This window comes from Pungitius pungitius, chromosome 4, assembly GCF_949316345.1.
Source record: "Pungitius pungitius chromosome 4, fPunPun2.1, whole genome shotgun sequence".
Taxonomy (NCBI): Eukaryota; Metazoa; Chordata; class Actinopteri; order Perciformes; family Gasterosteidae; genus Pungitius; species Pungitius pungitius.
This window is the reverse complement of record NC_084903.1, coordinates 7,869,825-7,897,218: the sequence shown is the minus strand read 5'-3', so window position 1 is coordinate 7,897,218 and position 27,394 is coordinate 7,869,825. Positions and strand designations below refer to the sequence as shown.

General features: G+C 45.2%; 1 protein-coding gene across 3 annotated transcripts; it reads left to right on the top strand.

Annotated features, from left to right (window-relative positions):
• The first annotated feature begins 562 nt into the window (after nucleotides 1-562).
• Nucleotides 563-27,353, top strand: LOC119225440 (granule associated Rac and RHOG effector protein 1-like). Of its 3 annotated transcripts, none has more exons than XM_037483307.2 (15): nucleotides 563-580; nucleotides 8,246-8,343; nucleotides 8,878-9,666; nucleotides 16,749-16,961; nucleotides 17,586-17,726; nucleotides 17,931-18,026; nucleotides 18,222-18,383; nucleotides 18,577-18,735; nucleotides 20,513-20,610; nucleotides 21,153-21,278; nucleotides 21,565-22,646; nucleotides 23,506-23,671; nucleotides 24,662-24,799; nucleotides 25,035-25,110; nucleotides 25,381-27,353. In XM_037483307.2, exons 3-15 carry the CDS (start codon nucleotides 9,163-9,165, stop codon nucleotides 25,708-25,710), a joined length of 3,291 nt encoding a protein of 1,096 aa, XP_037339204.2. In that variant the 5' UTR covers nucleotides 563-580; nucleotides 8,246-8,343; nucleotides 8,878-9,162; the 3' UTR covers nucleotides 25,711-27,353. The 3 variants fall into 3 exon arrangements, with proteins under 3 accessions (XP_037339204.2, XP_062417681.1, XP_037339211.2); XM_062561697.1 differs by lacking the exon at nucleotides 563-580 and adding an exon at nucleotides 8,027-8,045; XM_037483314.2 differs by lacking the exons at nucleotides 563-580; nucleotides 8,246-8,343 and having other exon boundaries at nucleotides 8,377-9,666.
• The last annotated feature ends 41 nt before the right edge of the window (nucleotides 27,354-27,394 follow it).

The window sequence follows — 27,394 nt, the reverse complement described above, 5'->3', positions numbered from 1 at the left end:
TTATGTTAGTCACTGCGTCACAACTAAATTATTGTTATTTTAAGACAAAACTGGGGTACAGAGAAACGTTAAAGGCTTTGCTTTAGGATCCTGCTTTTCTAGATGTCTACAGCTGCTTGTGTACCAAATAACACCAAAAAAAGACTATTATTATTAAATAAATAAATAAAATTAAATATCACGTTTGATATACACATAGTACCAATTCCAGTATCGCATGCTTTCCCTATCATGTAAATTCTAATACAGAGCTTTCCTTATGTTATAACTCTTGCCATTAAAGGGACAGCCATCTAACAACCTTGTCATTTATTACATGTGAGCCTATTCAATTTGTAATTATTTGTAAATTATTTTTTTGAATTATTTTAGTCTATATAAAAATGGCAATTTAATTTGAACGAAGTTCACAATCCAACCAAATTTAGACTGGGATATTGACTAAAAAACGTGTCGTGTACTAACTATAGCGGTTTTATTGCGACGGTTTCGCCGGAAGTTGGAGTTTTTATCGACGTTGTCTTGACGCTGTTCACACAGGCAGGCGATTCGCTGTCAAGAGGGTGGATGCCCAGAGATGGTAAGCGATGTGGTGATTAACTTAACGTGTATTGGCATTTTTGTCGTGTTTTGTGGACGCGTTTTGGTTTTATATTGGTTGCGGTGGGGCCGACTGTTGTTGACCTTTATGATGTGTACCATTTGGCCGCTTACGTTTGCTGGTGCTTTCCGCGAGCGCTCCCAATCGTGTCGCAGAGAGCTAGCAAGTCAGCTAGCCTTAGCTCGCTTAGCTTTATAGCTAGCCTGCGAAGAACTGAGGAAACCGATGCATCCTTTATCGGACTTACCTCACTTACACACAATTCAATCGTCCTTCTTGTTTTAAACCTTACCCCCCCCCCCCCCCAATCCAATAGATGTTTGAGCGAGGCTGCAAATGCATAGGACGTTTCATTATTTTGCGTCTAAGGTTACATCCATGTATTTTGGTATACTATTCTAATTCTATGTCTGCTAATGAAGCGCATCCGCCTAGGCTAGCGAAGGGGGAGCGATTGGCGGTGTCGGTTGTTTTCTGTTTTCATTGCCACTCGATCGCATCCGTCGGCGGGTGCTCCGGATTTGATTCACGTCTCGACAAGGGATAACCGCGTCGCAGGTGAGGCTGGAAGAGCGAGTCAACGAGCCTCGGCGTTAGCGGCGACCCGGTTTAATTGACTGCAATGTCCGATAACGGACTCGCGCGCTCTCTGCTGTAACCGCATACCGCACAACAAGGAATGCAGGTTAACGTCAGACAAGCGGACGACAAGGGCGTGATTTGCGGCTCGGATGGCGGCAGAGCGTGTGTGTGTGCGCGTGTCCTTGTGTGTGTTCGCGCTCCAGGGGAAGTGCCATAGCTTGCTAGCTAACAGGCGGCTACTCTGTTCTATGTGGCCGGTGGGCGAGTGTCAAATCCGCGGGTGCAGCGTAACCGGTCTGCCGCTTACTGGCTATCTTCCGTCTTTGTGCGTTGTGACGTTTTCGTGTCACTTCGCTTTACAACGTGTGTTGTGTTGATGCACGGGAGCCTTTCCGGGGACCGGGCATTCAGGGAGTTAAACAAAAAAAGGCCGTATTTACAGCTGCGACATAGTGTTCCCACGGCATGGCCATGGAGTTTCGACGAAACCGACAAAGTGCGCTTGCGGGGATTCCGTCACACCTTCCTGCCGAATAGTGATCAGGGGTTTAAAAAACCTCATCCGAGCGATGCAACCGGCCTGTGCCGGTGCACCGTAAAGTAACAGTGGCGTGGGTCAGTGTGTCGTCGTCCCACGTCTATGGAGGTCTCAGATGTGTAAAGGTCTCCGTGTTTCCACACCCAGCGTCGTTCTGAGGGTATGAAGGGAAGTCGAGAAAGACTAGCTGTAGGGTTTTGGTGATGAAGAACTACTGGATCGCTCCTCGTCAGTATTTGAGAGTGTTTCCCCGCATTGGAGGTCGGAAGGAAACATTATCTATCTTGTATAATCATCAAATCTCTTTGCAATTGGAATCTGAAATCTAGCCTCGTTGTCATCAAATCAAACGTATTTTCTGGGGAGTATATAAACAAAGTTGGGTATTTCAGTTTTGCGAATCGCCTGATAGCCTTAATATTTGTTTTACACCATGGTTTGAGTAATGCATTTGTTTATTCCACCTTGTACAGCACATTTTTAACACTTAACATATATGACAGTCTGTACTTTTAATCATTTAAAGTGTTTTGAGTTGTTTTCAGATGTATGATCCTATGAAGGTCAATGATGATAATAGAATTTGACTTTGACATTAGCGTCTTCCAAAAAGTGTAATTTCAGACCTTGACGAAGGCAATCGTGTTATCCCAATTTCCTTCCTTTTTGTGTTCTGCAGCTGGTACAGTCTTTATGCAAACATCCATGAATCAACGTGTTGGTATCTGCCACAGCTAGGTCATAGAAAAACCACATGCTATGCTCTACAGAGTACCCGTGTGTGTGTGTGTTTAAACTCTTTCAGTAGGTTATTCGGACAGGGTCACCGAACGGTAGGTCAAAGTTTGTGGACTACTACAAAGGCTCCAGTTATTTTCATCTTTCTTTTGTTGGCATCATTTGTCAACATGTGATTGTGTGACATGGTGAGGAGAGCCACTTTTCCTTCTTCCGAGCCGGATGCATGTGTGAGGAAGTCAACATACAGTCACAAGATGACTGTTTGCGCTTGCCTCGGGTGGAGCACAGTCCTCTCCTGTACTCTTCTGACACTGTCTTCATAGAGCTGAATGCTATTTCTTTCAACAAAGGAGCTTTCTGACGTTTCTCTTGCTGCACAGTTTTAGCTACAGCTGAGTAGTACAGAGATGTTTCTCTGTTCTATTTCACGTGTTTGGCTCTGGTCGCTTGCGGTTTTTAATCTCCTGAATCTTGACAAAACTGCCTCCCTTAAGACGATATCAAAGGAACAACAGGTGCAAAGGGCAGGAAGCTAAATGTTACCTCTGGTGGATAGCTTCCACTAAGCTCCACCATACAGGAATATTCATAGTTATTTATGGCTCGGTTATACTTGCATAAGCATATGTCAGGAATATTTCAACATCTTGGTTCACTTTAATGACTAAGAATAAGTACTTTGATAGCATACTATAAACGGGTTAAACTTCAATGCAATATTTTGATGCTTATTTGATTTTATTTTTTCTGATCGTAAGGCCTTGTTGTCCACCTGTGGCCAAAGAGTTAAATGCAACGGCGGGTCTGCATGAGGTTCCCTCATCGTGTCTGATCGTTGCCAGCTACAAGAAGTCGAGCCGGCCCTCGAGAGGTCTTGTTTGAGTTTGTATTGTGTGACAGGATTTTCATTTGGATGCACAAAGCTAACAGCGCTATTTGCACTGGTGGGCGTCGGGCGGCGGAGGTCTGTTTCTTCTGGCACAGGGGACGTTTGAGCGCTACATCTATTCTTGCCCACTGCTGCTTCATCTACTGCTTGCTTAGCCAAGCTCGTTCTGCACACTTGAACCAACAAGTCTGTTTCCTTGGATTACTTGAAGGTGATGTTGGTCCTCGAGCATAGAGCAACAGCTAGTGGATTGACAAACACTTTTTGCATAGGAAATTCCCCCCTCGTCCCCATGGAAACCATTTTTGACTTATTCTGTGGTCAGCTATTTGCCCCTCAGGCAAATGTTCCCAGTGAGCTGCATCAGTGCACGATCGCAAGGTGATGATAAAATAAAACCAGAATCCTTTTTGATCATGGATACCTTTGTTTCTCTTCTGGGTTGCTTGTTTCTGTGACAATTACTTCAAGTTCTTTGTGGTATATTTTGCCTTGATTTTTACTTGGGTTGAAATACAAGTTTGTGTGAACCAGCCCTCACTTTCAGGCTTCTATGGCACCTCCATATCTCATCTCATTGAGCCTAAATTGGAAGAGTGTTTTCTAACCCTTGTCCTGGCTAAAAATACAGCGCCCTGGTGGCTGGCATGCTGCACAAGCTGCAACCTCAGTCTGCAGCCTGCTCAGTATAGGCTGAGGGAAGCGTTTTCATCCCCACAGGTTGCCCCCAGTCTTTCATGAATGGAACTGACCTCGCAGGTCTCGCTTGTTGAGTCCCAGCGTGGGGCTCACTGAACACACACTATTGTACACCTAAAAGTTTAATATCCCAAAACTGTTTGCTCTTTCACAGGAAACTGTGTATAACTTGTTATGATATTTGAGTATTAAAGTAAATGTATCTTTAGTTCTGAACCCTCAGAACAAAATCAACTCCAAAATGGGATCTGGGATCAACACTAAACATCACCCTCAAACCACAGAAAACCTTCAGCTGCCTACAAAATAATACTTAATACCAGGAGAAGTGTGTGTGTGTGTGTGTGTGTGCGCACGCGCGCCACGGCCTGCCACAATACTCTCCTTGTGTTCTGCGGGCAAGAGGAGCCTCACTCAGCTCCTGTCTCACAGTTGCTCACGGCACTTGTCCTGTCATTCGGACCGACCGCCTCCACCCATCTGCTGATCAGCTCTCCGACTTGACTAGCTTATCTGTTTTTATATATATATATATCATTTTTCATACACACCATTATGAAGGGGCTGCTTAGAAATGTGTCTTTACTTTCTGCCTGACCTGCTTCTTTGTGCTTGTTTGAACCCTCATTAAGAGCGTTCTTGGGAAATGCATTCCTCTGCCTCATTGGCAACAGATGTAGGGGAGAGCATATTTTCTTCTTCTTCTCCGAGCCAAACCTTTTTGGAGTTTCTAAAAACAGTGCAGAGTGGACCGTCGGGCAGCTGTTTTGCCTGTGCAGGCTGAAATAGACTTCATGAGAGTGGATGTCGGGCCTGTGGCTTTCTCCTGACGGTGGAAGATGGATAAGTAGCTGTCCGTGTGGGTAACAGCTGCCCCATCCCAAACTATTAAAGTACCTACTTCGGATTTGAACATTTGCAGGAATATGGCTGTAGTTTCGAAAGTTATTGCAAAGACGGTGCCTTTGAGCACTGTCCATTTCTACCTGTGTGGAGCTGCTCTGGGGCAAAGAGCCGACATTGATAGTTGTTTCTTGGTGGGGTTTTAGATTTCCCGAAGTAAAAACAGGGTTAAACATCTTTGGGCTTGTTGTTGGATGCCGCTACTGAAAAGGCCCTCTTGCCTTTTGGAAGCTGCATTTGGTGACCCCCGCTCCCAGAGTTTCGCACAAACCAGCTAATTCTGGGATTTACTACGCACCCCCCGCCCCCACCGAGCGGCGTGTTTTAATGTGGCGTTTCTGTCACTGGCGTCAGAGCGCTTGCTCTAGGAAACCTTAACTGCCGTCCTGCCGAAGCGGAGCAGCTGACATGTACAGTGAGTGGAAGTCCAGTAGCCTCCAAGGGGGCTCTCCTATCACATGTGTTTGTTTGGGTGCAACTTTGATACCGTGTGCCCTGCAGCAGGAAGCTGGCAGCCCACGGAGGCGCAATGAGAAGCCAGCAGGCCTGATTAATATTGATGGCGTGTCTGCTGCGCCTCTTGGGAAGACCTCTATGTCCAAGATAATGTTGTGGCTAAGAAGGAAATGTAGACCACTAACACACACATATTCTATATCTGCATGGAGCAACCTCCAACAAAGCAACCGCCCCCCCCCCCCCCCCCCCAAAAAAAAAGAATCTGGCTCTGTTGTAATTTGGCTCTGTTGTTTGGGCTGAATGGATCGTGACTCACTGCACTTAATCAGTTCCTGCTTTTGTTATTCACTGAGGAGTGTGGAGCAAAAATCTACATCAAACCAAAATGAAGTTTTCCCTCTCAGAGAAGTCAAAGTCCACAGAACCTTTTGAAGCCATGCGAGATGTTTTGAATCCAGAGATGTCAAATTGTGCCTTTTTATAATATCCCTGCTAACCATACACAAAAGCAAAATGTTTTCTCCAAGATGAATTATTCAACCTTCTCGCTGATTTCAATTAGTTTGAATTATTTCAGGCTGTGAGCGTGTTCAATATTTAATTTCTCAATGCATATTCTGAAATAGGTGGTTTAGTAAATATGTAAAAATGACCCAGACACAATATGATAGTCCACCACTACAAAGATGCTTGTAAGCCTGGATTATATGTACAAACCAGCTGAATGCAAGTTGTCCAGTTTGACTCCCTGCGGTTGGCTCTGCTGACCGGTTAGTCTTCTTCTAAAGAACTTGACTCTCATTGTTTCCATCCCATCGTGTCTTTCTGTGCTCGTCCTTGTTAATTGTCCCAGCAGTGTGAGAGTGTGTGAGAAGCAGAGTGGCGTTCCCCAGGCGAGCTCAGCTCAGGTTTCCTGTTTACCTCGCAGGAGTACATATCCTATTAACTGTGTCAACTAGCGGACAGAGTGGGGCACCTGGCAGGTTCTCACTGTGCCTGTAATCCCTGGGATTTAGAGGACTGCACTGTTGCACTAGTTTAGCTGATCCCCAAACGGCCACCGATTACCAAGTAGGCAAGTTAAGTCCTCAGTAAAACAGCAGCAGGCCTCTGGGTAAAAATGTGGACAGTGACGAGCGCAGCGTCGCACCCAAAGCCGAACATTGATAAACTGTCGGCAACCTCTAAAAATGCCAAACATGCAGCTCTGGGAGCAGAATAGATCTGGTCTGTTGGATGCAGATATATTTTGAACCAGTGTACCAGTATAAGCCCACAGCCGACCGCTAGTGTACAAATCTAGTTAATGCTCAACTCCTACTAATACTCGGGGGCTCCCTATCATGCCCTGGAATGTGTAAGTGTGTACACTCACAGAAAAAGAGTTGCTGCATGGCCCATCAGCAAGATAAAATACCATTTGGGTGAGCAAGTTGCTGAGCCTCAGAGCGACTTGTACGACCCCAGCCTGTAACGTAAGGGTTAAAGAATGGGATGCACATCCCCGCTGCGCCTTCACTAGTGGGTCACTAGTTTCCATTGGCGCCGTCTCTACAGAGTCAGGGACAGATAAGGGTGGGCTGTTTTAGCGTCCGGCAGGTCCCTCTGTTGGTAACTGAGGTTTGCCGGTCGGTGGGGGGGGGGGGGGGGGGGGGTGTGTGGAGAATGAGGCTTTCTCCCTCGCTCATCCCAAAACACAGACGCTGGCGCGGCATGGTGCTCCCAGATAACAGTCTGAATGTTTGACAGGATGATGGCCCCGCTGCGTAGGGAGCTTTGTATCGTGCAGATTAGTCCGCCGTGTTGATGTTTGGTGTCTCATCAGCAGCGTGTCTGGCAACTGACTTCACTGCCACAGGCCTCCACGTCAAAGGACCGGGTTCAGTGCTGGGCTGTTTTCTTTGTGAGATACAAGTACTGGCCTACAGTAAACTGAAGCTGAATCTTCAATGTGTTTCCTTTGGCTGAATGGAAAATGAATATAATATAATTCTGAGGCTTTTATAGGTAGTATTTATTTTTCTGTCTGCTGTCAGAAGGTTCATTTGAGTTGGTTTGCATTTTTCTGACATTATGCTGCCTTTGACTGAGATTACTCTTAGCAAGAGATGTCAGGGGCCCTTGATCTGGACAATGTAAACATATCATAATCAAGCGAAAAGGCTGAATGGCAAACTACACTTGACATAATTGAATGACAGTTTTGTGACTCCTACTAAGCTCAACAGACCCTGCAGTGTCTTCTAACAATGGCTTCTTGCATGAAACTCTCTGCAGCTGTGATCTGCCGAACCAGACACACTGCCACCGATTCTTTTCAGAGACGCTCTCCGAGGACCAGTGTTAGTAATCGTCTAGAAATGTCCAACTTTAAACCACAGCTCTTTACAAAACAGTGATATAATATTACAACCAAGTTTCAAGAAATGTGGCTAAATGTCATCCTTTTCCAACCAGAGCAGGAAAGTGACAGTTTGAGGTAATACCTCCCAAAAATAAAATTAACGTCGTCATTTTTACTTTGGCTTTAATGTCGTTAGTGTATTGATCTTAAACTCTACTACCGTCATTGTGTAGCTTACACTTCACTGCCGAACAAATTATCGTCAACTTTCTTACATCAGTTTGATCAGGTAATGAGTTTTTTTTTATACAATAATATTATAATTTATAAGGCTTAGTAGCTGTGTATCTTATCGGTCTAGTTCTGAGTAGTAAATGGCATCCACCTGGTTTTTGGGTGTAACAATAACAGTTGGAATGTGGCTCATCCTTCCTCTTTGACGTTACATTAACCCTTTCTTCTGTGTCTCTCTTCCCTTTCCTTCCTTAGGAAATGACCTAGAGGCCTTACAGATACATTTGTGCTTTTGTCGCTCTGATCTGCATCCGCGGAGAGCAGCGAGATCTGGAAGCACACTTGTTTCCGCGGTGAGTAATATCTACCTCAGCCAGTGTTGTTGGGTGGGGGGGGGGGGGGGGCGGACACACCAGGAAGCTGCTGATGACTTCAGACAGGCAGACGTAGCCGTCAGCCGACCCCTCGCTGACCGCCCGCAGAGTCCTGCTTAGCGAAGAGGCTTTGAGACAGACTGGATCTGTCTGCCCTCCCACGGCTCCTCTACCAGCCAGAGTACGAGAAGCCACATCCTCCAATTCCAGCATTTACTTGTTATTTAAAAAAAAAAAGATTAGTCATTTCCCCTCATGCTGTTGATCAGTGTCTGATTTTCCTAACCATCATTTTTCATTATTTTAATTTTTCAGCTTTTAATAGGATTTTCTACTTTTACGAGTGCAGTGTGATATAAATTTATATATATGTGTGTGTGTATATACTCTAAATACTGTATGAAGGATTTTTTTTCCCCCATTTCGAAGGAAAGTTGATGCACTTTAAAAATTGACAGCAGTATTCCTATAAGTAAATTACGCAGTGCTTTTGACGTTTCCTCCCCCCTTTAGTCTGAAGCTGGAAACAGAGACTCTGAAGGTGTGACTGTGCTGCGTTTGAGCTGGGCCTGACATATCTGCAGCAGGGCTGCATGTAGGCATTTCACTTAGCCCGCCAGTCTTTTTGACCCCTTCCCATCTCTGACCTCACCCAATTCTGTGCTGCCTCTCTACAAGGCGCGCTGAGATGAGCCTCTGGCAGGTGGTGGCGGAGTAACTTGAACAGTTTCAGGTCCTCGTTTGCGTGTTGGAAACAAAAAACTTAAAACAGCGGCTCCCGGTGCTGTTGCACCACATATGTATTGTTGTAGTGCGCTGGAAAGTAAAATGGACTACAAGCGTCGCTTTTTGCTCGGCGGGTCCAAGCAGAAAGTGCAACAGCACCAGCAGTACCAGATGCCTGAGTTGAGCCGGACCCTGAGCGCCTCCCTGGCCGCCTCTTGCTCAGCCTCCTCGCCCATCGGCACCGGGGTGGGCATGCCCGGCAGCCGCCACGCACCGCCCTCCGGCGCCACCACCGCCGTCGCAGACATCCAGCAAGGCATCTCCAAGTATTTGGATGCCCTCAACGTGTTCTGCCGGGCCAGCGCCTTCCTCACAGACCTGTTCAGCAGTGTGTTCAGGAACTCTCACTATTCCAAAGCAGCTATGCAACTGAAGGACGTGCAGGAACACGTCATGGAGGCGGCCAGCAGGCTGACTGCTGCAATAAAGCCTGAAATCGCCAAGATGCTGATGGAGCTGAGCGCCGGGGCCGCCAACTTTAAAGACCAGAACGACTTCAGCCTGCAGGATGTCGAGGTATGTGATCACTCTGGACCTCGTTAATGTCATTTTATGTGTCACCTAATTGACTTGAGTAAAGTGACTCTGTCACTTGATAATGCTTTAGATTCCAGTCAGTTTCCCCCGCCAGAGTGAAACAGTTAAGCGCCACAACCGTGCAAGTTGAGCACCAAATACTTTTTCATATTCAATTATCCATGACTCGTCTTCTGCTTGGCTGCTCTCTGTCAGGAGGCCCCGTGAATCAGTGTTTCCTGGCTCAAATAGGATTGTCATACCCAGTGTTAAGCCTGTGTCAGGATCCGAAGGTGAGGTGTGAAAATCACTGAGGATGTGAGAAGAAAAGTCCTCGTTTTTTACAGCGAACACCACGCCCTCTTTCCACAGCACTGAATCTGCTGATGCAGAGAATGTGAGACGTTGTAGTGGAGTTTTTTTTTTTTTTCAATGTGAGATTATGGAGGATCAGCTGTGATCTGGTTATATATATATATATATATATATATATATATACACTCACCGGCCACTTTATTAGGTACCCCATGCTTGTAACGGGTTGGACCCCCTTTTGCCTTCAGAACTGCTTCAATTCTTCGTGGCATAGATTCAACAAGGTGCTGGAAGCATTCCTCAGGGAGTTTGGTCCATATTGACATGATGGCATCACACAGTTGCCGCAGATTTGTCGGCTGCACATCCATGATGCGAATCTCCCGTTCCACCACATCCCAAAGATGCTCTATTGGATTGAGATCTGGTGATTGTGGAGGCCATTTGAGTACAGCAAACTCATTGTCATGTTCAAGAAACCAGTCTGAGATGATTCCAGCTTTATGACATGGCGCTTTATCCTGCTGAAAGTAGCCATCAGAAGTTGGGTACATTGTGGTCATAAAGGGATGGACATGGTCAGCAACAATACTCAGGTAGGCTGTGGCGTTGCAACGATGCTCAATTGGTACCAAGGGGCCCAAAGAGTGCCAAGAAAATATTCCCCACACCATGACACCACCACCACCAGCCTGAACCGTTGATACAAGGCAGGATGGATCCATGCTTTCATGTTGTAGACGCCAAATTCTGACCCTACCATCCGAATGTCGCAGCAGAAATCGAGACTCATCAGACCAGGCAACGTTTTTCCAATCTTCTATTGTCCAATTTCGATGAGCTTGTGCAAATTGTAGCCTCAGTTTCCTGTTCTTAGCTGAAAGGAGTGGCACCCGGTGTGGTCTTCTGCTGCTGTAGCCCATCTGCCTCAAAGTTCGACGTACTGTGCGTTCAGAGATGCTCTTATGCCCACCTTGGTTGTAACGGGTGGTTATTTGAGTCACTGTTGCCCTTCTATCAGCTCGAACCAGTCTGGCCATTCTCCTCTGACCTCTGGCATCAACAAGGCATTTCCGCCCACAGAACTGCCGCTCACTGGATGTTTTTTCTTTTTCGGACCATTCTCTGTAAACCCTAGAGATGGTTGTGCGTGAAAATCCCAGTAGATTAGCAGTTTCTGAAATACTCAGACCAGCCCTTCTGGCACCAACAATCATGCCACGTTCAAAGTCACTCAAATCACCTTTCTTCCCCATACTGATGCTCGGTTTGAACTGCAGGAGATTGTCTTGACAATGTCTACATGCCTAAATGCACTGAGTTGCCGCCATGTGATTGGCTGCTTAGAAATTAAGTGTTAACGAGCAGTTGGACAGGTGTACCTAATAAAGTGGCCGGTGAGTGTATATATATATATATATATATTTTCTGATCAAACTTAACTTTAATTTGCCTTTTGCCACAACATTTTAATCAAGATTTATCTTTCCTGTGTGTGTGTGTGTGTGTGTGTGTGTGTGTGTGTGTGTGTGTGTGTGTGTGTGTGTGTGTGTGTGTGTGTGTGTGTGTGTGTGTGTGTGTGTGTGTGTGTGTGTGTGTGTGTGTGTGTGTGTGTGTGTGTGTGTCCCAATTGATTGCAGCCTGCTGTTTACACATGATCTGGGTCTTTATCTTACATCTTGCATAAATACACTTGCTCAACAGAATTCATCTGGAACATTATTAAAGAGAGCAGACCTTTATCGCCGAGGGAACTGGAAGTCCTTAACAACAATAATAGCAGGGTAGTAATCCTACAGTTGCCACAGATTTCCTGCCTAAATCCAGGCATGTGTCAAACGCACTTTAAACCCAGGTGAGGAGGCTCATGAGGCCAGGTTGGAACATTCATGTTGAAGAAGTCAGCTCTCTTAACATTAGCTAATTTCAGCTCACAGCATCAGTCTGAAATCTGCAGCTGCAAAAGATCTGGAAATAATTATTTAAAAAGACGTGCTGCTTTACAGCGGTTGCTTTCGAGAAAGCATCACCATGAATTAGTGAGACCATCTCTCATATGGCTCCATCAATATCAAGTAGCTGTATTTTCAGCTGTACGGCACCCCCAGGCCGCCCACAGCCTATACCCCATCCTTACTCATGATTACTACATCTGCTCATTTATCTTCCTTTTAATAAACAGTGCCGCTCGCCCCTCGTCCTCAATTAGTTGGAGACCTTTCCAACTAATCAAGTTTAATCACAATGTGACTTGAGTGTCTGGAATAATCTAATTAATTAATGACAAATAGAGAGTCTCAAAAGCAGATGACAACTAGGCGTATTTGCTGCATTTTTAGACATAAAACAGGTCAATCTGACACTGTCCACATCAACGGCTACATATAGGACACTCTACAAACCACAATCTCCACAGGAGATTTGATTTAAGTAAGTAAGATAAAAGTATTACCATTTGCATGTAAATGTTAGCTGAACAAATGCCACACACACATTTTACGATCAAACTTCTCCTCTGGCATGAAATCTTAACCACAATTTCACCTGTTGCTTGATTGCTTCCATTCAGACTTCTGAATTTCACTCACCGTGTGGCATTGCAAATTGTTTTCCACAAGCATTTTTAATTCCTTGAGTTATGAAGCAGTTTAAGACTCAAGACAAAGAACAAATCCTGCAGGATATCTGACTCGGTGTCACCTGTGACAACAAGTCAATGTACTGCAACGAGCAACGAGAGTCCTATGTGTTTCCGTAATGCGCACTAGCAGGAGGTGGGTTCATGCTCTGTGACACCAGAAGGGCTCAGTGGATGTGACTGAGCCCAAAACAGGAAACCCTTTTCCACCGCAGTCAGTAAAACTGTCTCTCTGTGGTCTTGGTTAAGCACAAATGAATATTAGAGGAAGTCCAAGTCTGTAAAAGTTGAAACCTCACGGATTGGCCCTCACACCGGCCGTCTGGCCCCAGGCATGAAGGGTACATTTGTTAAAGCAGAGAAGGACATGTATTCAAGCTTCACAGTGGGCTTCTTTGAATGTGTTGGTTGTGTTACCCTCTGAGAAAATACTGCAGGTACACAATAATATCATAGTGAAATTGAATGAGCCATGTGAACAACAATGAGGTTAAATCGCACAGTGTTTGCGTTTGGTTGCTTTTACAGTTTTAGGGCCGTGTTTGACAAGTGAAGAGTTGTAAAATAAGGTGGCGGGGGAAGTGGATCAAAAATAGAATTGGAAAACTATTAAAGTTGAGTGCACCTATGGTTGCAGCCAACATCTGCAGCGGGCTTGATCATTTTGAGTTATTTAGTGCCCCGGTTTGTTTCAGCTCTTGTAGAGCATTGATTATGGCTAAATATCTGCACTATTAGCTTTTGTTTTGGTAGAGGCTATGTGTATGTACAGATTAAACTGGGTACCTATCTTATTAGAATATGTGCAGTGAATTCATCAAATACTTCACACTGTGGCGCATTTGTGTCTGTAAGCAGGCTTTTCCTTTGTCTGCATGAGTCGAGGAATGCTGTTTGGCAGCTGGATGTATTATGAGGTCTTCAGAAAGGGCCAAATGCGTTTCGGTGTTTGGGGAGTTGTGGTATGCGAGCCCCCCCCCCCCCCCCCCTCCCCAGCTCACATCTCCATCTCCTCTTTCTTTCTTTTACCCTTCCTCCCACCCCTCCCATTTTTTTCTTTTTTTAACAAAGAGCCCCCAAAAGTTAAGGTCAGTGCAGACTGCAAAACAGACCGCCTTTTTTTTCTCCAAATCCCACTCCGGCTCAGAGTGACTCCACTGCCAAATATGCAGGAAAATGTCACGGTTTGTTTGGAGGCTGTTTGCCGTGCTTGTAAGTTGAAACCACAGAGCGAAGACCAGAGGCAAACAGCGAGGTCCCCACAACCAGAGACCCCTTCCAGCCAACTGCAGTGAACACTGGAAAAACAAGGCTCTCGTCCGCAGCTGTTAAAAACCGCTTTGCAGGATTATGTACATCTCGTGTGTTGTCAAAATACAAAGCTAGAGAGGAAATAACGCAAAGAATCAGCCAACACAAGTTATATTTTAACTTCTCGACATGTCAAATAAAAAACGACCACAAACTACTGTTTCAAAAATTCCACATGTTGCTTTTTAAAGTGACTTATGTAGCTGCTGCGCACAGGTTGGTTCAACGATACTTGTGCACCTGTTTTCATTTAATTTCTCTAGCTGAGGTTAAATCTAGAAATACTTAAAAGCACACGTTTGTAGTGAACCATTACATGGAAGTGACCAGTTGTAAGTCATTCAGAGGTCATGACATTGTGACCTTCTCCTGGATCTTTCCTTTTACACAAAGATTACCGTTCCCATCAATCAACGAAGGTATGCTCTTTGTTTATTTCCACGTATCAGCGGAACAGCTTGACCATCTGGTTATTATAACATCCCACTCCCTTTCTCTTAAAGAGGTCGAGGTCTCAGGAACACCACGCTCCTGGATTCACTGGATTTGTATTAAACGTCTTCTCAGAAAGACGTGTAAATGTTGATTGATTCACGATTCGCCTTGTTTGGGCCTGAACAGGGCCCAACGTCTGCTTGGCCCGGCTGTACAGTTTCTTCTCATATTTTCCATGACTGTGTGCAGCGTAGCCGATCACATGTGTTATCCATTATCTTGTGCGGCAGCCATGGCCTTTATTTTTTTTTCCCTTTGCTTGTTGACGACCTTTTGACGGTCAGAGTTCCATTTGATCCCAATGTAAGCTTGGGTTCGTGATCTTCTTTAGGAAACTCTGCAGATGATATAAGTTTGCTTTATTTGGCTCTATGTATTGTGTCCCTGCATCGTTATCATACTATATGTGTCCGCGGTTATTTGTCTGCTTGGCGTACACACTAAATCCCTGTTGAGTTGTGATTAGTCGCGTCAACGTCAACAGCGGGGCAGGAATTTCCCATCTTGTGCGCCCTGGAGCGCAGCCTGTGTTTATCAGGCCTCTCCGAGTCACCCCATGGCAGGCAGAGGGCGAAGCATCACATGGTCCTGATTCTATACACGCTACCACAAAAATAGTGAATAGACTGAACAGCCCCGTAATGCTATAAGTACAGCAAGGTTGGAAGTGATCATACACAACAAGTGGACAATAATGTACCTGTTTGGACCATTGGAGTCATTGTTTATGGTGTTTTGGGATCGCCCAGAGTGCATTGTTCTAATGATACATTGACAATTAAACCAAATAAATAAGGGAGAACATTAGAATGAGATACAACCAACGACGCGTCTAAGGCCTGGTTATCTTATTCCAAAAAGGATTTGCCATCTCATTTTCTTTGAGAACATTTATTTTTTTTGCAGTTAAGTTTTGGTTTCTTTGCTGGAGAACGAGAGCTGCTGCGTCCTGTTGATCCTGTCTGCCAGCAGCATATTACTGTCTTTATAACTCAGCCTCCCCCTTGAGATATTTTCAGCGGTACCTGAAAAAGGAAACCCTGTGACCGCTGAGGACCATGTGGTGTCCCGTTCTCTTATTTTGTGAGCTGAACAACAACCTCTAAGCTTGGGATGTTCTCTCTCCGAACAAAAGCACGCACTAGTCTTGTGGAGTGATGTTGGACGCCCTGAAACATGTGATGTTTGTGATTGTTTTAGGGTCATTTAATGTCCTTCATGTCCTTTTAAGTCAGCTGCTGCTCAATTTAAGTAAAGATAAGAAAATCCTCAGAGCTACTGTGATATGGAGGTAAATGTCAAGTGAAAAGTGGCCTTTATTAAGACAATGGTAGTTGTACTACTTAACTTAACTTTTTCTTGCAAATGCCGACCCATTCCATTCCCCAGACATTTTGTGTCTGTTTTTAGCACTTGCTTTACTAAAAACGCACACTCATAGTTTGCTGAAATCTGCCCTGGCAAGAAGTTTTATTTATAAAGGTGTTGAATTCTCAGATTTCTGCTTGATGCCTTGGCTCTCGGTGTTCCTTTTGCTGTATTTGCTGTGGTAAAAAGTGTTGTGGACAAATGTTCTAGGATTAGGTGGAGGGGTCGGATACCCCAGTCAGAGCTGGTAGATGTGGCTCTCCTGCTGGAGCTCTTGCCCCCGCGACCCAACCCTGATCAGCAGTTGAAGATGAGACGAGATGCTGTTGGATAAACTACCATTGTGTTAATTGCCTCTTTTGGTTGGAGCATAACTCCAATCTTATTTTAATGATTCATTTTGTCATTGTTCTAAGGAGTAGCCTGAGGACAAGCTGCTGATATCGTTCATGTGATCTGTTGGTAAAAACAAAATGTCATAGATGAGTCAAACTTTTTGTTTTATGAAAATGTACTGTTGGAAAAAGTTAATATACTGCACTTAGTTCCAAGGGAAAGGCCAAACTTAGACCACATACTGTTGACTTGCATAAAGCAGTCTTTAATGTTTATTCTTACATGTGTGCAGAACTAGGCATAAATGGCTGCACTTTTCCTGCCAAACCCCACGTCCTGTACTCTTAAGGTGTGGAAATAATAACAAGCTCTAAGTAGGGTTGAAGTGTTGTGTCTTCTTGTTAGTCCATGGGTCCTTTTGGTGGTTCTGCAAATTTACACAATGTCAGAGCCGTGGTTTATTTGCTGGTGAGGCAGCCAGTCATTATTTTGAGGAATTAGGAAGCTGTATTGTGCTAGTGTTTACTAACCACTCTGGTATGTGGACACACATGTCAGTTTCTGAGCCTGCAAGCATTCCTAAGCATTGTGACCTTACATCTCCCTCGTCTGCTTGCAGGTGCTGGGTCGGTGCTTCCTCACGGTGATGCAGGTCCATTTCCAGTTTCTATCGCAGGCTCTGCAGAAGGTCCAGCCCGTGGCCCAGTCCTGCCTGGCCGAGGCTCTCGCCCAGGCCCAGGAGCGCTGCGCCAACGCCCGCTCCCAGAGCTCTAACCTTGGCTCCCTCACTGAGCTGGAGGAAGCCTCCCGCTCATGGAAAGGTGCAGCTCAGGTATGCAGCCACATACTGGTCGGGGGCCATGAAAATATGGGGTTTGTCTTTGTGAGGAGAAACATTCCTGAGAAATGCGAGCCGTTAATGATTTCCAGGCTCAATTTACAGTTTGATTTACAGTTTGTCTGTGATCCTGCTATGTTACGTTCTGCACCCTTGTCCACAACGCAACCCATGTGAGAAAGGCTATTTTGTAACAGGACCCAACAAATCCTCAGCCTAATCAGTCCCTCTGGCCCATTTTGAGCTTTGTTGTATAAAGTGAGGCAGAGAGGAGAATAGTGCGTTGATTGATCTCTTAAGCCCTGGCGTGCAGATTGTAAGCCCTGGAGGAGGCCTGGCCCGCATAGTCCCTGGTAGAATGTGCTGGTGGGGCCTTTTGGCAGAGAAAGGTGGCTGGGACTCTTTTTCAGAAGCTGCACACGTGCTTTTTATCATACAAAAATGGGTAGCTCAATTATTTTTGTGAGAAATTCAGAAAAAATCTACCTTTTTTTTCTCCTTGAAAATGCTGTCCACCAGCCTTTTGCAGTGCACCATTGTCAAGTACGTCTTGCATTTCTCTGAAATTTCGCTGCATAAGTGTACCAGCTTACACTCAGCGCTCTGCTGTGCCCTCAGGCCATGGCGAGGCTGAGAGAGCGGGGCCGGGACGGCTGCCTGGCAGGCATCCAGGTTCAGCAGCTCTTCTGCTCCAACAACCCCACCATCCCTGAGCACCAGCTGAAGGAGCTCAACATGAAGATAGACAATGCTTTACAGGTGTGTACCGGCACAAAGACCAGAGCAGGAACTGCTGTCTCTGTTGTTCCAGTGGTTTGTAGATTGATATTTTAAGAATAAAGTACACATACACTTCTGCTTTTATTACTTTTTTATGTATCTGAGAAAGTTAATTAATAAAAACTGTATTAACATTACATTATTTATATGCTATATCCAGTTGTGTTTTCTCTCTATCTCTAGGCGTATAAAGCAGCACTAGAGAGCCTCGGCCATAGTGAGTACGCATTGAAAGCCGGCTTTCATCTTAACCCCAAAGCTGTGGAGGCCGCCTTACAGGTGGGTTCACTTTCAGAAAGTCAGGAAAAATCTTGGAATAATTAGGGAAGGAAACTTAAATTATGCAATGTAACATTTATTGCTTCTTAAAAATATGACATCTGGGTTGGTTTTCATTTACTGTTTGTTTTTTTAATTACGTCCAAAGTGCAACAATTGTTCTTATATTGATCGGTCTGCATCGTGTGTGTCTAGAGCTGCTGCAGTGAGGCGGAGGCCCAGCAGGCGGGCAGGATGCAGACCACCTCCCAGCCCATCCAGTGCGAGCTGCCCACCATCCCTGTCCAGATCGGCTCACATTTCCTCAAAGGAGTGTCCTTCAACGAGTCAGCCGCTGAAAACCTCAAGCTGAAAACGGTAAAGTTTCCTATCTGTTAAAAAATAAGTTTTTCCCCCTGAGTCTGCCCTGCTCCCAAAGTCATTACTGTGATTTAAGAAATTACCTCAGCAGATTTGTGATGTCGTTTTTTCTTTTTTTTTTCTTAGTAACATCATTACACAGTAATTGCGTACTGCTTTGCTGATGGCCCCGTGTGTTTTTTCTCCACAGCACACGATGCTGCAGCTCATTAAGGAGGCGCTGGGCCAGAACGGAGTGACCCCCAGAGACGATTCTCCCGTCACTGAGGTCCTCAACAAAGTCTGCCCCTCCAGCTGGAGAGGAGCCTGCAAGACCGCAGTCCAGCTGCTGTTTGCCCAGGCTGGTCTGGTGAGTACAGGTGTAAAACAACTGGTCACAACAGTAAAGCTCTGTTCCTTAATGGTTCCTGAGCATATGGACCCTCGGGAGATACGACCTGTGACATTGTGGTCTGTTCTGATTCCTGTTGTCATAGAAATATGTGTCTTAAATGGATCCCAACACCTTTCATACTAACAGTGAATACATGCATGTTTGTATTTAATTCTCAATTAAGCCTGGGACTAATGCTTTTAACCAGAACTACTTCAAATGAGTATTTTAGTGACGTAAGCTGAAAACAGTAGTGAAAGCAGTTCATGTTGCAGTCTCGCATAAGAGCAGTTTTGTGTGGATGTAAGTCATACTTAAATAACCATCTGTGTAAAGAGATCCCTTTTGGATCCTCATTCGGTATATTTGACGAGAGTGTAGTTGTTACTACAGCAGAAATGAGGAAGGAGCGGCCACACTGACGCAAACAGGGCTGTTGTACTTGGTGCGTTTTGGCAACCTGCCTCCCATTGTTTGTCAGATTGGTAATGGAGAAGAGGAGACCCGTCTGCTTGCTCGGAGGCAGCAGCGAGGTGTAAACAAACACCAGAGACACACAAAGGGAAGAAACATTCCTGCAGCATCTGGGTGAATCTGGATGGCCTCCCCTGGGCGGGTTTGCAAACGGAATCCTTCTGAAGGAAAGGCGAGTCACAGGGAGGGAGTGTCAGTAGCAGGACTCCCCTCAGAGTAACACCCGTGTGTTTGTGCTCCGGTATTTATTTCCTCTGTGTGGTCTGCCCTGTTTTTGTGTGTCGGGCTGAGGGAGTGGCCCATCCAGCCCTGACAGCCCCATGCTAACTGGAAAACTAACCCCGGGTGGTGGATGAGAGTTTAGCATTAGTTCTTTATCTGATCCTGCAGCCACTAAGCACGAAGGAGTTCACACAGCACCATTAAAGGACACACCCGCTCACACGTAGGCCCCTTTTCCCATTTCAAGACGGGCCCCTGCACCGTTTATTCCGCTTTGTCGTTCCGTATGAAAGGTACAGGCAAAATAGTGTGACCGAGATGCAGTACAGAGCTGAGTCAACTGTGTCAAGGGAAGAGCCGGCCAAAGTGTAACGGGTGTGGCGTTTTGATGAGCTAGCTGCTGACCTTCAGACCTTCTCTCTGTCTTCTTTTACAATCACAGTCAAAATAATAATGGCTGTATATACTGTATCTGCTGTTGTTCCCGGGAATTCACCAACGACTCCCTTTTTCCTACTAGCCAACTAAGCCAAGTGCAGTAGTTGACCTCCTCAGTTTGTCTGCATTCTTCCTCCTCCCTCTTGCCCCCGCTGACCTTGTCATTTTGTGTTGGGGAATGGCTGACACACTGTGTGTATGATTGGCCCTCTCAGCTCTTATGCCTGGGTAGGCCGGGGTTTCCAAGGATACACCTGCTTTATTTCAAAACACAAGGTTGACTTCCTGCAATACAGGAAATGGACCCCTCCCTTCAGCCGTCCCTCTTTGCGACCCAGCTTAGTAGCTATTGAGGAGCCATGGCTACTTTCAAAGAACTTTCAAATAACTAGCAGCAAACAGTTCGTTGTTACTGGCGGACTAAAGACATTGGGCTTTGTTGCTGTGAACCATCTCCTTCTGCTTGGTGGAAAATGTATGATCCTCCAATTAGTTAGCACGCAGCATGCTACAAGTTTGCAGATTCACAACAAGGTTACAGATGCCAATGAATGAAGCTTTTCTGTCAGGAGATGCTGATGCTGGTGCGTTTTGTGTGTTTGTGTGTGTGTACCAACAGGTTGTTGTTGATACTGCTCAGATTGAGAACAAGGAGGCCTATGCTCCCCAGATCACACTTGACGGTTCCAAAGTGGTGGTGCAGGTTCCCTCTACATGGTAAGTTCATTAAAAGACCTACTGTGAAACTCCTTTATATGGAACTTTCTTCCAAATTATATGTTAATTCTTATAAACACAAATTGTGTTTTGATGCTGGTACAGTTCCATCATGAGGAAGTTGATGAAACGTAGCAAAGTGCACTGACAAGTTACATAAGTAAAGCATATGCATGCAGACAGAGATGGGAAGTGAGAGTGAACACTGCTAAGATCGACTGGATTTAATATACGGAGTACACAAAGCTGATTAGCACCTTTTTGTAATACATGTGTCAACACATTTGGATTAACCCTACTTCAGCAGTATATTATTAGGCTACTGTACTGTGGCATCTGTTCCATCTTAAAGAAGATTTGATTGTGGACTTCTTGGTTCACTGGGCATAAATACAATAAACCGGTCTGTAAGCGCAAAGAGGCACTTTTCTTGTTTATGAAAGCTTTTTAGCAAATGCACCTGGGCTTTTGTAAGACATAGTGTGGATTTTTAGTTCCTGTCTCGTCATGTTGTGTGTGTGTGTGTGTGTACACATGTTCAGGTGTCTGAAGGAGGACCCAGCCACAATGTCCTTGCTCCAGCGGAGCTTGGATCCAGAGAAGACACTCGGCCTGGTGGACGTACTGTACACTGCAGTGTTTGACATCAACAAATGGAAGGAGAGAAAGTGAGTGAAAGTTTGATGCTGTAATAAATGTTCAATATCCAACCAAAGTAGCTCTACTATGTGGATTTCTGTACAAGTGAACTGGGAAATCACCCTAAATCTCAACAGATGGTACGAACAAGTGATGTGTATACTGTCATTGAGATTGTCATTGAGAAGGGGATTTTCCCCTTAACCCGTCCGGTTCGGTTAAGGAGATCTGTTGCCCAGTTAGATGTATCATATTACTGTAGTGCTTTTAATACTGAATAACACAGTTCTTGTTTTTCCCTCGTCCCTTCAAAAGAGAACAAGCCTTGCCCACTATTCAAATGCAGCTGCAGCGTGAGGTTCCTGATTATGGCAGCCAGGCCGACCTGCCTCCAGGCGCCGGCTCAAAGACATCCAGCGGCTTGCCCAAAACAATATCCAAGCTGACTTCCAAGTTTGCAAAGAAGGTCTCATCCAGCTCCAATAGCGGGGGCAGTTACTCCATCCCGAGCACCCCGTCTCGCAGCAGACTGTCAACCGGTAGCTCCGAGGATAAGACCAAGAGCCTGGGCCACAGTGACGGGAGGCTACAGAGCCTCCTGCAGATGAGCAGCCTGTCCTGCGCCCCCGACTCTTCCCCGCAAAGCCAGCTGGCCAACGGTTTAGTGTCCGACGACCAGGGGATGAACTTGCCAACTGACCAGGAGATGCAGGATGTCATCGACTTTCTCTCAGGATTCAACATGGGAAAATCCCAGCAGGCCTCGCCCCTGGTCAAAAGGAGGAACTCGGTGGCGTCCGCCAACCCCGCTGAGCTGAAGCCGCCAAGTGGGCTGCCGCCAACTTCCCAATCGATCTCTCACAGTGCCCTACAGCCCCAAGCTCAGACCCTGTCCCAGCCTCAGTCATCAGTGCAGAAACCGCAGCCTCAACCACAGCCACCTCCTCCTCCGCAGCAGCAACAACAACAACAACCCGCTCCTCCACCCCAACAGCCCTCCCCACAGGCCCTGCAGTACTACCAGCACCTCCTGCAGCCCATCAGTCAGCAGCAGCCTCCTCCTCAACTTCCTCCTCAGCAGACCCCACCGCTGGTCTTGTCACAGCAAAGAGTAGCAAGCAAGTGGCTTGTCAGCTCCGGGCAACAGTCTGCACCGCAAGGTCCCCCAGCAGGGCTGTCCCCCTTGGGCCCAATCGGTCAGTGGGGCTCTCCTGGACTGACAGATCTGAGCTCAGATCTGTACAGTCTGGGCCTGGTCAGCACCTACATGGACAGTGTCATGTCAGAGATGCTGGGCCAGAAGCCACAAGGGCCCCGTAACAACACTTGGCCTAACAGGGACCAGAGTGAAGGAGGTTTTGGAGTCCTGGGAGACACGCTGCCCTTTGACCCTGCAGGTGAGGTCCCTTTTTGTCAATCTTTTTCCAGTCCCAGTGTGTTTATTCGTATTTATTTTAACAATTGTATCAAAAAGAATAATTAGAATAAATATGTTGCTGTAAGGTGCAGAAAACAGTTACTATATCATAAAGTTTTGGCATGTCACCTCTGCAAATAGATGTGTTGGTCTCATCCTTTCATGCTTCTCATGTCAGCAATGTGAGGGGAGGCAGCTGACAGTATATTCATTATTTAATTCAAAATAATAATAATTATTATGATTATTATCATACAAAAAAAGCAAAACAATTGTATTAAGGGAAAGCATTGAAATAAAGGGATACATGACCTTCTGCTTATTTTCGTCTAAAGCTGAATCACTTTGAGGTTTTGTTGAGACCAAATTTAAGAGAAAATAATCAATATTCGCAAGTTAGTAAAGTCCAGCCCGTATATGGAAATACTATTTGTCTATTTTGGTATGGCAGATATCTTGTATATAAAGTGTGTTAACTCACTACGCAACAGCTGTCATGTGGCAAATGATGAATAATATATTTGATTCTATTTAAATACTATATTTAACAATTCCCAAGGTCACAGACCACATGGGACCCTGGTTTGAGCAAGATAATGAATGTTGGTCAGATAGTGTGAGCAGCTGTATTCCACTACAAGACCATAACGCTGAGTTTAGTCTGTGTCCGTTTTACAGTGCAGCAGACTCTTTTGAGGCCCATTGTGCACAGTTGACTTACGGCTATTGTGATTTTCTGCTACGGTCACCAGTCTGCTAATCGGAATGAGCTCCGGGCAGCGAAAGAGAAAAGCCGAGCTCGTCAAACTCATAGCTGTGTTTATCCTTTCCACTCGCAGTCGGCTCTGACCCGGAGTTTGCGCGCTACGTCGCCGGCGTCAGCCAGGCCATGCAGCAGAAACGGCAGGTGCAGCACGTCCGTCGCCCTAGCAACACGCGCAGCAACTGGCCAATGCCTGAAGAGCAGCACAGGACCTGGTCCCACCCAGAGTACTACAGTGAGGGGTGGGTATCCGCTCTTGAGGTGTCTTATCACTGATGCAATGCTTTACAGAGCAACAACAACAACAAAAAGTTCAGTGTAGATTTAAAGCCAGATCGGATTTAGTCAATGTTTAACTGGACAGCCAAAGAGACTTGGTGGGGTCTAGCCTCCAAATGGTCAAGCTGATCAATTTAAAGGCAAGACTTTTGATGACCTAAAGACTTGGTCTAATGCCTGCAGCGCCATGTCCTTCCTCTTGCGTGCTATACCCAAAATGCCACGTCTCCCCTTTGACTAACAGAGGTAACTGTGTCTGACAGAAACAGTCTCCTTTTTTATGCTAAATGTGTGAAAGGGCAACTTGGGACAACTCTGGACATAGTTCGGAGGTCACCTGAGTAAATGGCATCAGACTTGGCAGTGCCCAATGCGGTATATGTGCATCAACTTTCCTTTTATAAATCTGACGTCAAAATACAATGAACAAGATGGACATGGAGACATAAACCAATGCCATGTTTCCACATTTGTTTTGGACTACAGTGTGTTGCTGAACCGTTAAACAGTTATTTTAAGCGCATAAAAGTCTTGAGCAATGTCCTGATTAAATTATTGATGTGGCAAACATAATCACTATGTGAGGCATTTACCATGTTGCGGTGTTAGCACCATCCTTATTAGATATTCATCAAAGTAGGAAGATTTAATCAGGGAGCCATTACTGCAGTGGTATCCTACCCGTAAACCCAATGCATGAGTGATGCAGTTATGAAAATGAATTCCCCTTTTAGCCACTGTAGTACGGTGCTTTCCATAAAAGGAACTAGTGCTCCTGTAGAACCTGCTTTATGAAATGTAGTGAGGGGGAGATGTCTCCTAACCCTACAAGACATCCCAATTTCATACATTACAGATATTAATGTCTAATGAAGGAGTGAAGACGTCAACAAATACATCTGAACCGTTGAGTGTAAACGTGACGGTAACTTCTCGTCTGGTTGTGTCCTCAGGGAGGCAGTGAACAGCAGCTGGACAGCCAATCAGGGGGACTCGGCCAGCTCCAGCGATGAGACGTCTTCAGCCAACGGTGACAGCCTATTCTCCATGTTTTCGGGTCCGGATCTTGTAGCAGCGGTGAAACAAAGGAGGTAAATCCCCAACTCATCCCCGGAATTGGTTCTCTCTCGTCAGTTTTGTTCAGCCAGCTTTCAACAACGCTGAAAGGCCACTGATAAATATCACACAATGGGGTTAACTGAATTTCATTGGGTATTCCACTGCTATAAAAAAAAAAATGAAATGACATGCAGACTTGCAGCTCCAAGAAATACTGTGTAGCATGTGAGCAGTATTGAGATTCAGTCTAAATATCTCTGTTCTTAGAAAACACAGCTGTGGCGAGCCGGAGGTGTGCACCCTGCCCTCACCACCACTCCATCACATCATCGATGATAACCAGGTAAAGTATGACCCCCCCCCGAAATGGAGCGCAATGTGCGTAGAGCATCAGTGGTCCACTTTGCAAACTACTCCCGGGGAAAACACATTTTTTATATATATTCTCACGCGACCCACCAATTGAGAAACACTGCTGTAGAGGGAACATCAGAAATAGTTCAACAGCACCAGTGAGACATTGTTGGGAAATTAGGATAAAACCTTGTAGATTGCTTGTGATCAGTAATCAACCTGTTGATCTTTGCTGATTGCCATGTGCTGTGTTCAACAGGACAGCAAGACTAAAACCTGGCCTCCCAAAGCGCCATGGCAGCACTCCACCCACAACACCACCATGCCCAATCCCAGCTCTTCCTTGTACCAGATGAACATCCCTCCATCCTCTCAGTGGAGTGACTCCATGCAGATGCTGCAGTCTCCCGTGTGGTCCACTGCCAGCGACTGCTCCCCCTCTGCCGCCATCTCCTCTGGTTTTCCTTTCCCCCAGCAGCAGCAGCAGCAGCAGCAGCAGCAGCAACAACAACACAAACCCATGACCAAGGGCTTTAAATCGTTCTCCCTTAAACATGAGCACAGGCCCTCCTACCTTCACCAGTACTGATCACAGTCTAATGTCTACCAAGTCCGTGGTGAAGTGCCACCGAGGGGCCTGGAGCTCTGTCAGATCAGCCACTGAGTGGGCCATGCTGCAGCCATTTACAATCCACACCCAGTGAATTGGAAGATTGCAAAGCCTTAGAGGCAAAAGTTAAGTATACACACTGGCTCACCATTTTTTATATATATTTTTCCATGTCAAACATCCCCATTTCAAGAAAAGGAGACGTATTTTGAAGTTTTTCAAACTGCCATGTTTTAACTACGACAAGTGCATGTGTCACGCGGGCAGCAGTTAGTCTAGTGGTCGTCTCCTCAGACAAGAGACGGGGACGCACACGGCCGCCTCCCACTTGCTTCTGCAGCTAAACGTGTGTGGGTGTGTGTATTACAAGGGTGCAGGGGCTTGAAATGCTCATTTTGCCCATAATAAACATACTGTGTCTACATAGCTGTGACTGCCAAATCTCACCCAGGATGAATCAGAATACAGCTACCATCTACTGTTTCATAGCTTGTAAAATACTGAAGTTGAAATATAAATATTTAGTTCTTTTTATTGAGAGGCTTTGAGCAGGCTCAGCATAAATATAGTAAGTCACTGCAGAGGTGTAATTTGAGAGAAATACACTTTTTCAACAACTGACCAGTTATGAATTATAGCATTAACTATGTGCCATGTTGGTATCGATAGCACTTGCAGATTATTACCAACCAAAGCATTGTTCAGAAGATGAATGGTGCAAAGAGATGAGAGGTGTGTGAGATTATTGATAGACGATAGTTACACACCATTGATTGAAAGAATGAACGTCTTCACATCCAGAAGCGCAATCATTTCCTCCTCTCTGATTGGCAGTTGTTTGCTCCAGATTGACACTAACTCCCGTAAACCTTTTCTTTGTTTAATAATACAATATTTTTCTTGTACAATTGACAGTATTAATCTTATTTTTGTATTTTCTTACATGTTATACCATTACTGTATGTTAGTATTCTAGTAGGCATATTACATAAAACATTATTTTCCACCTCCCAATATGTGAAAAAGCACATTTCTTTCCTACAGAGCTGAACGACACCATCTAAAGGTTACCAAATATGCCATGCTAAACACTAAAACATTGTGTGATGAGGGTGTTTTCAAAGCCCTTGTTTCTTCGGTTTCTATGGCAATGGGCTGTATTTGAAAGCCCAGAATGTTATCTTTTTGTGATGTTTGCGGATGCCAATGTTGCCTGTATTTATGAAATGACACGTTTTCAGAAAACTAACATACTTAACATGTTTACAGAGAATTGTTTGCTGTATATACATATAAATATATATCTTTTTATAGTTAATGTGCTTTGCACAATCAAGATATAGGGTTTGTTGCTTTTTGTCTGTGTTCTCCCTAACTGTTGCAGCCTTTTTTTAAAGAGATCATTACAGACCTTGGACTGTAACTGTTAGCTTCTCGGCTGTGTCAAATGGTTTACTAGTGGCTTCTATAAAAGAAAAAATAATAAAAACATGTTGCCCTGATAGAAGATATGAAGGGGGACTGCTTGGCTTATGTTGCTTATTGTTCTCTTGAGCTGGCAACTGAATATTTCCAAGTGTACCAGCAATGCAAAAAATGAATAAAAAACTAGCAATTTGAAATGCTGTTGTAGTATTTTGGGGGGATTTTGTGATTGAGAATC

Excerpts from the sequence above, each read along its gene's own strand:
- LOC119225440 (XM_037483307.2), top strand. The coding sequence starts at position 9,163 with ATGTATTGTTGTAGTGCGCTGGAAAGTAAAATGGACTACAAGCGTCGC. Across the intron at positions 18,027-18,221 it reads CTGTGGAGGCCGCCTTACAG|AGCTGCTGCAGTGAGGCGGA; the intron begins GTGGGTTCACTT and ends GTGTGTGTCTAG. Across the intron at positions 25,111-25,380 it reads ACATCATCGATGATAACCAG|GACAGCAAGACTAAAACCTG; the intron begins GTAAAGTATGAC and ends TGTGTTCAACAG.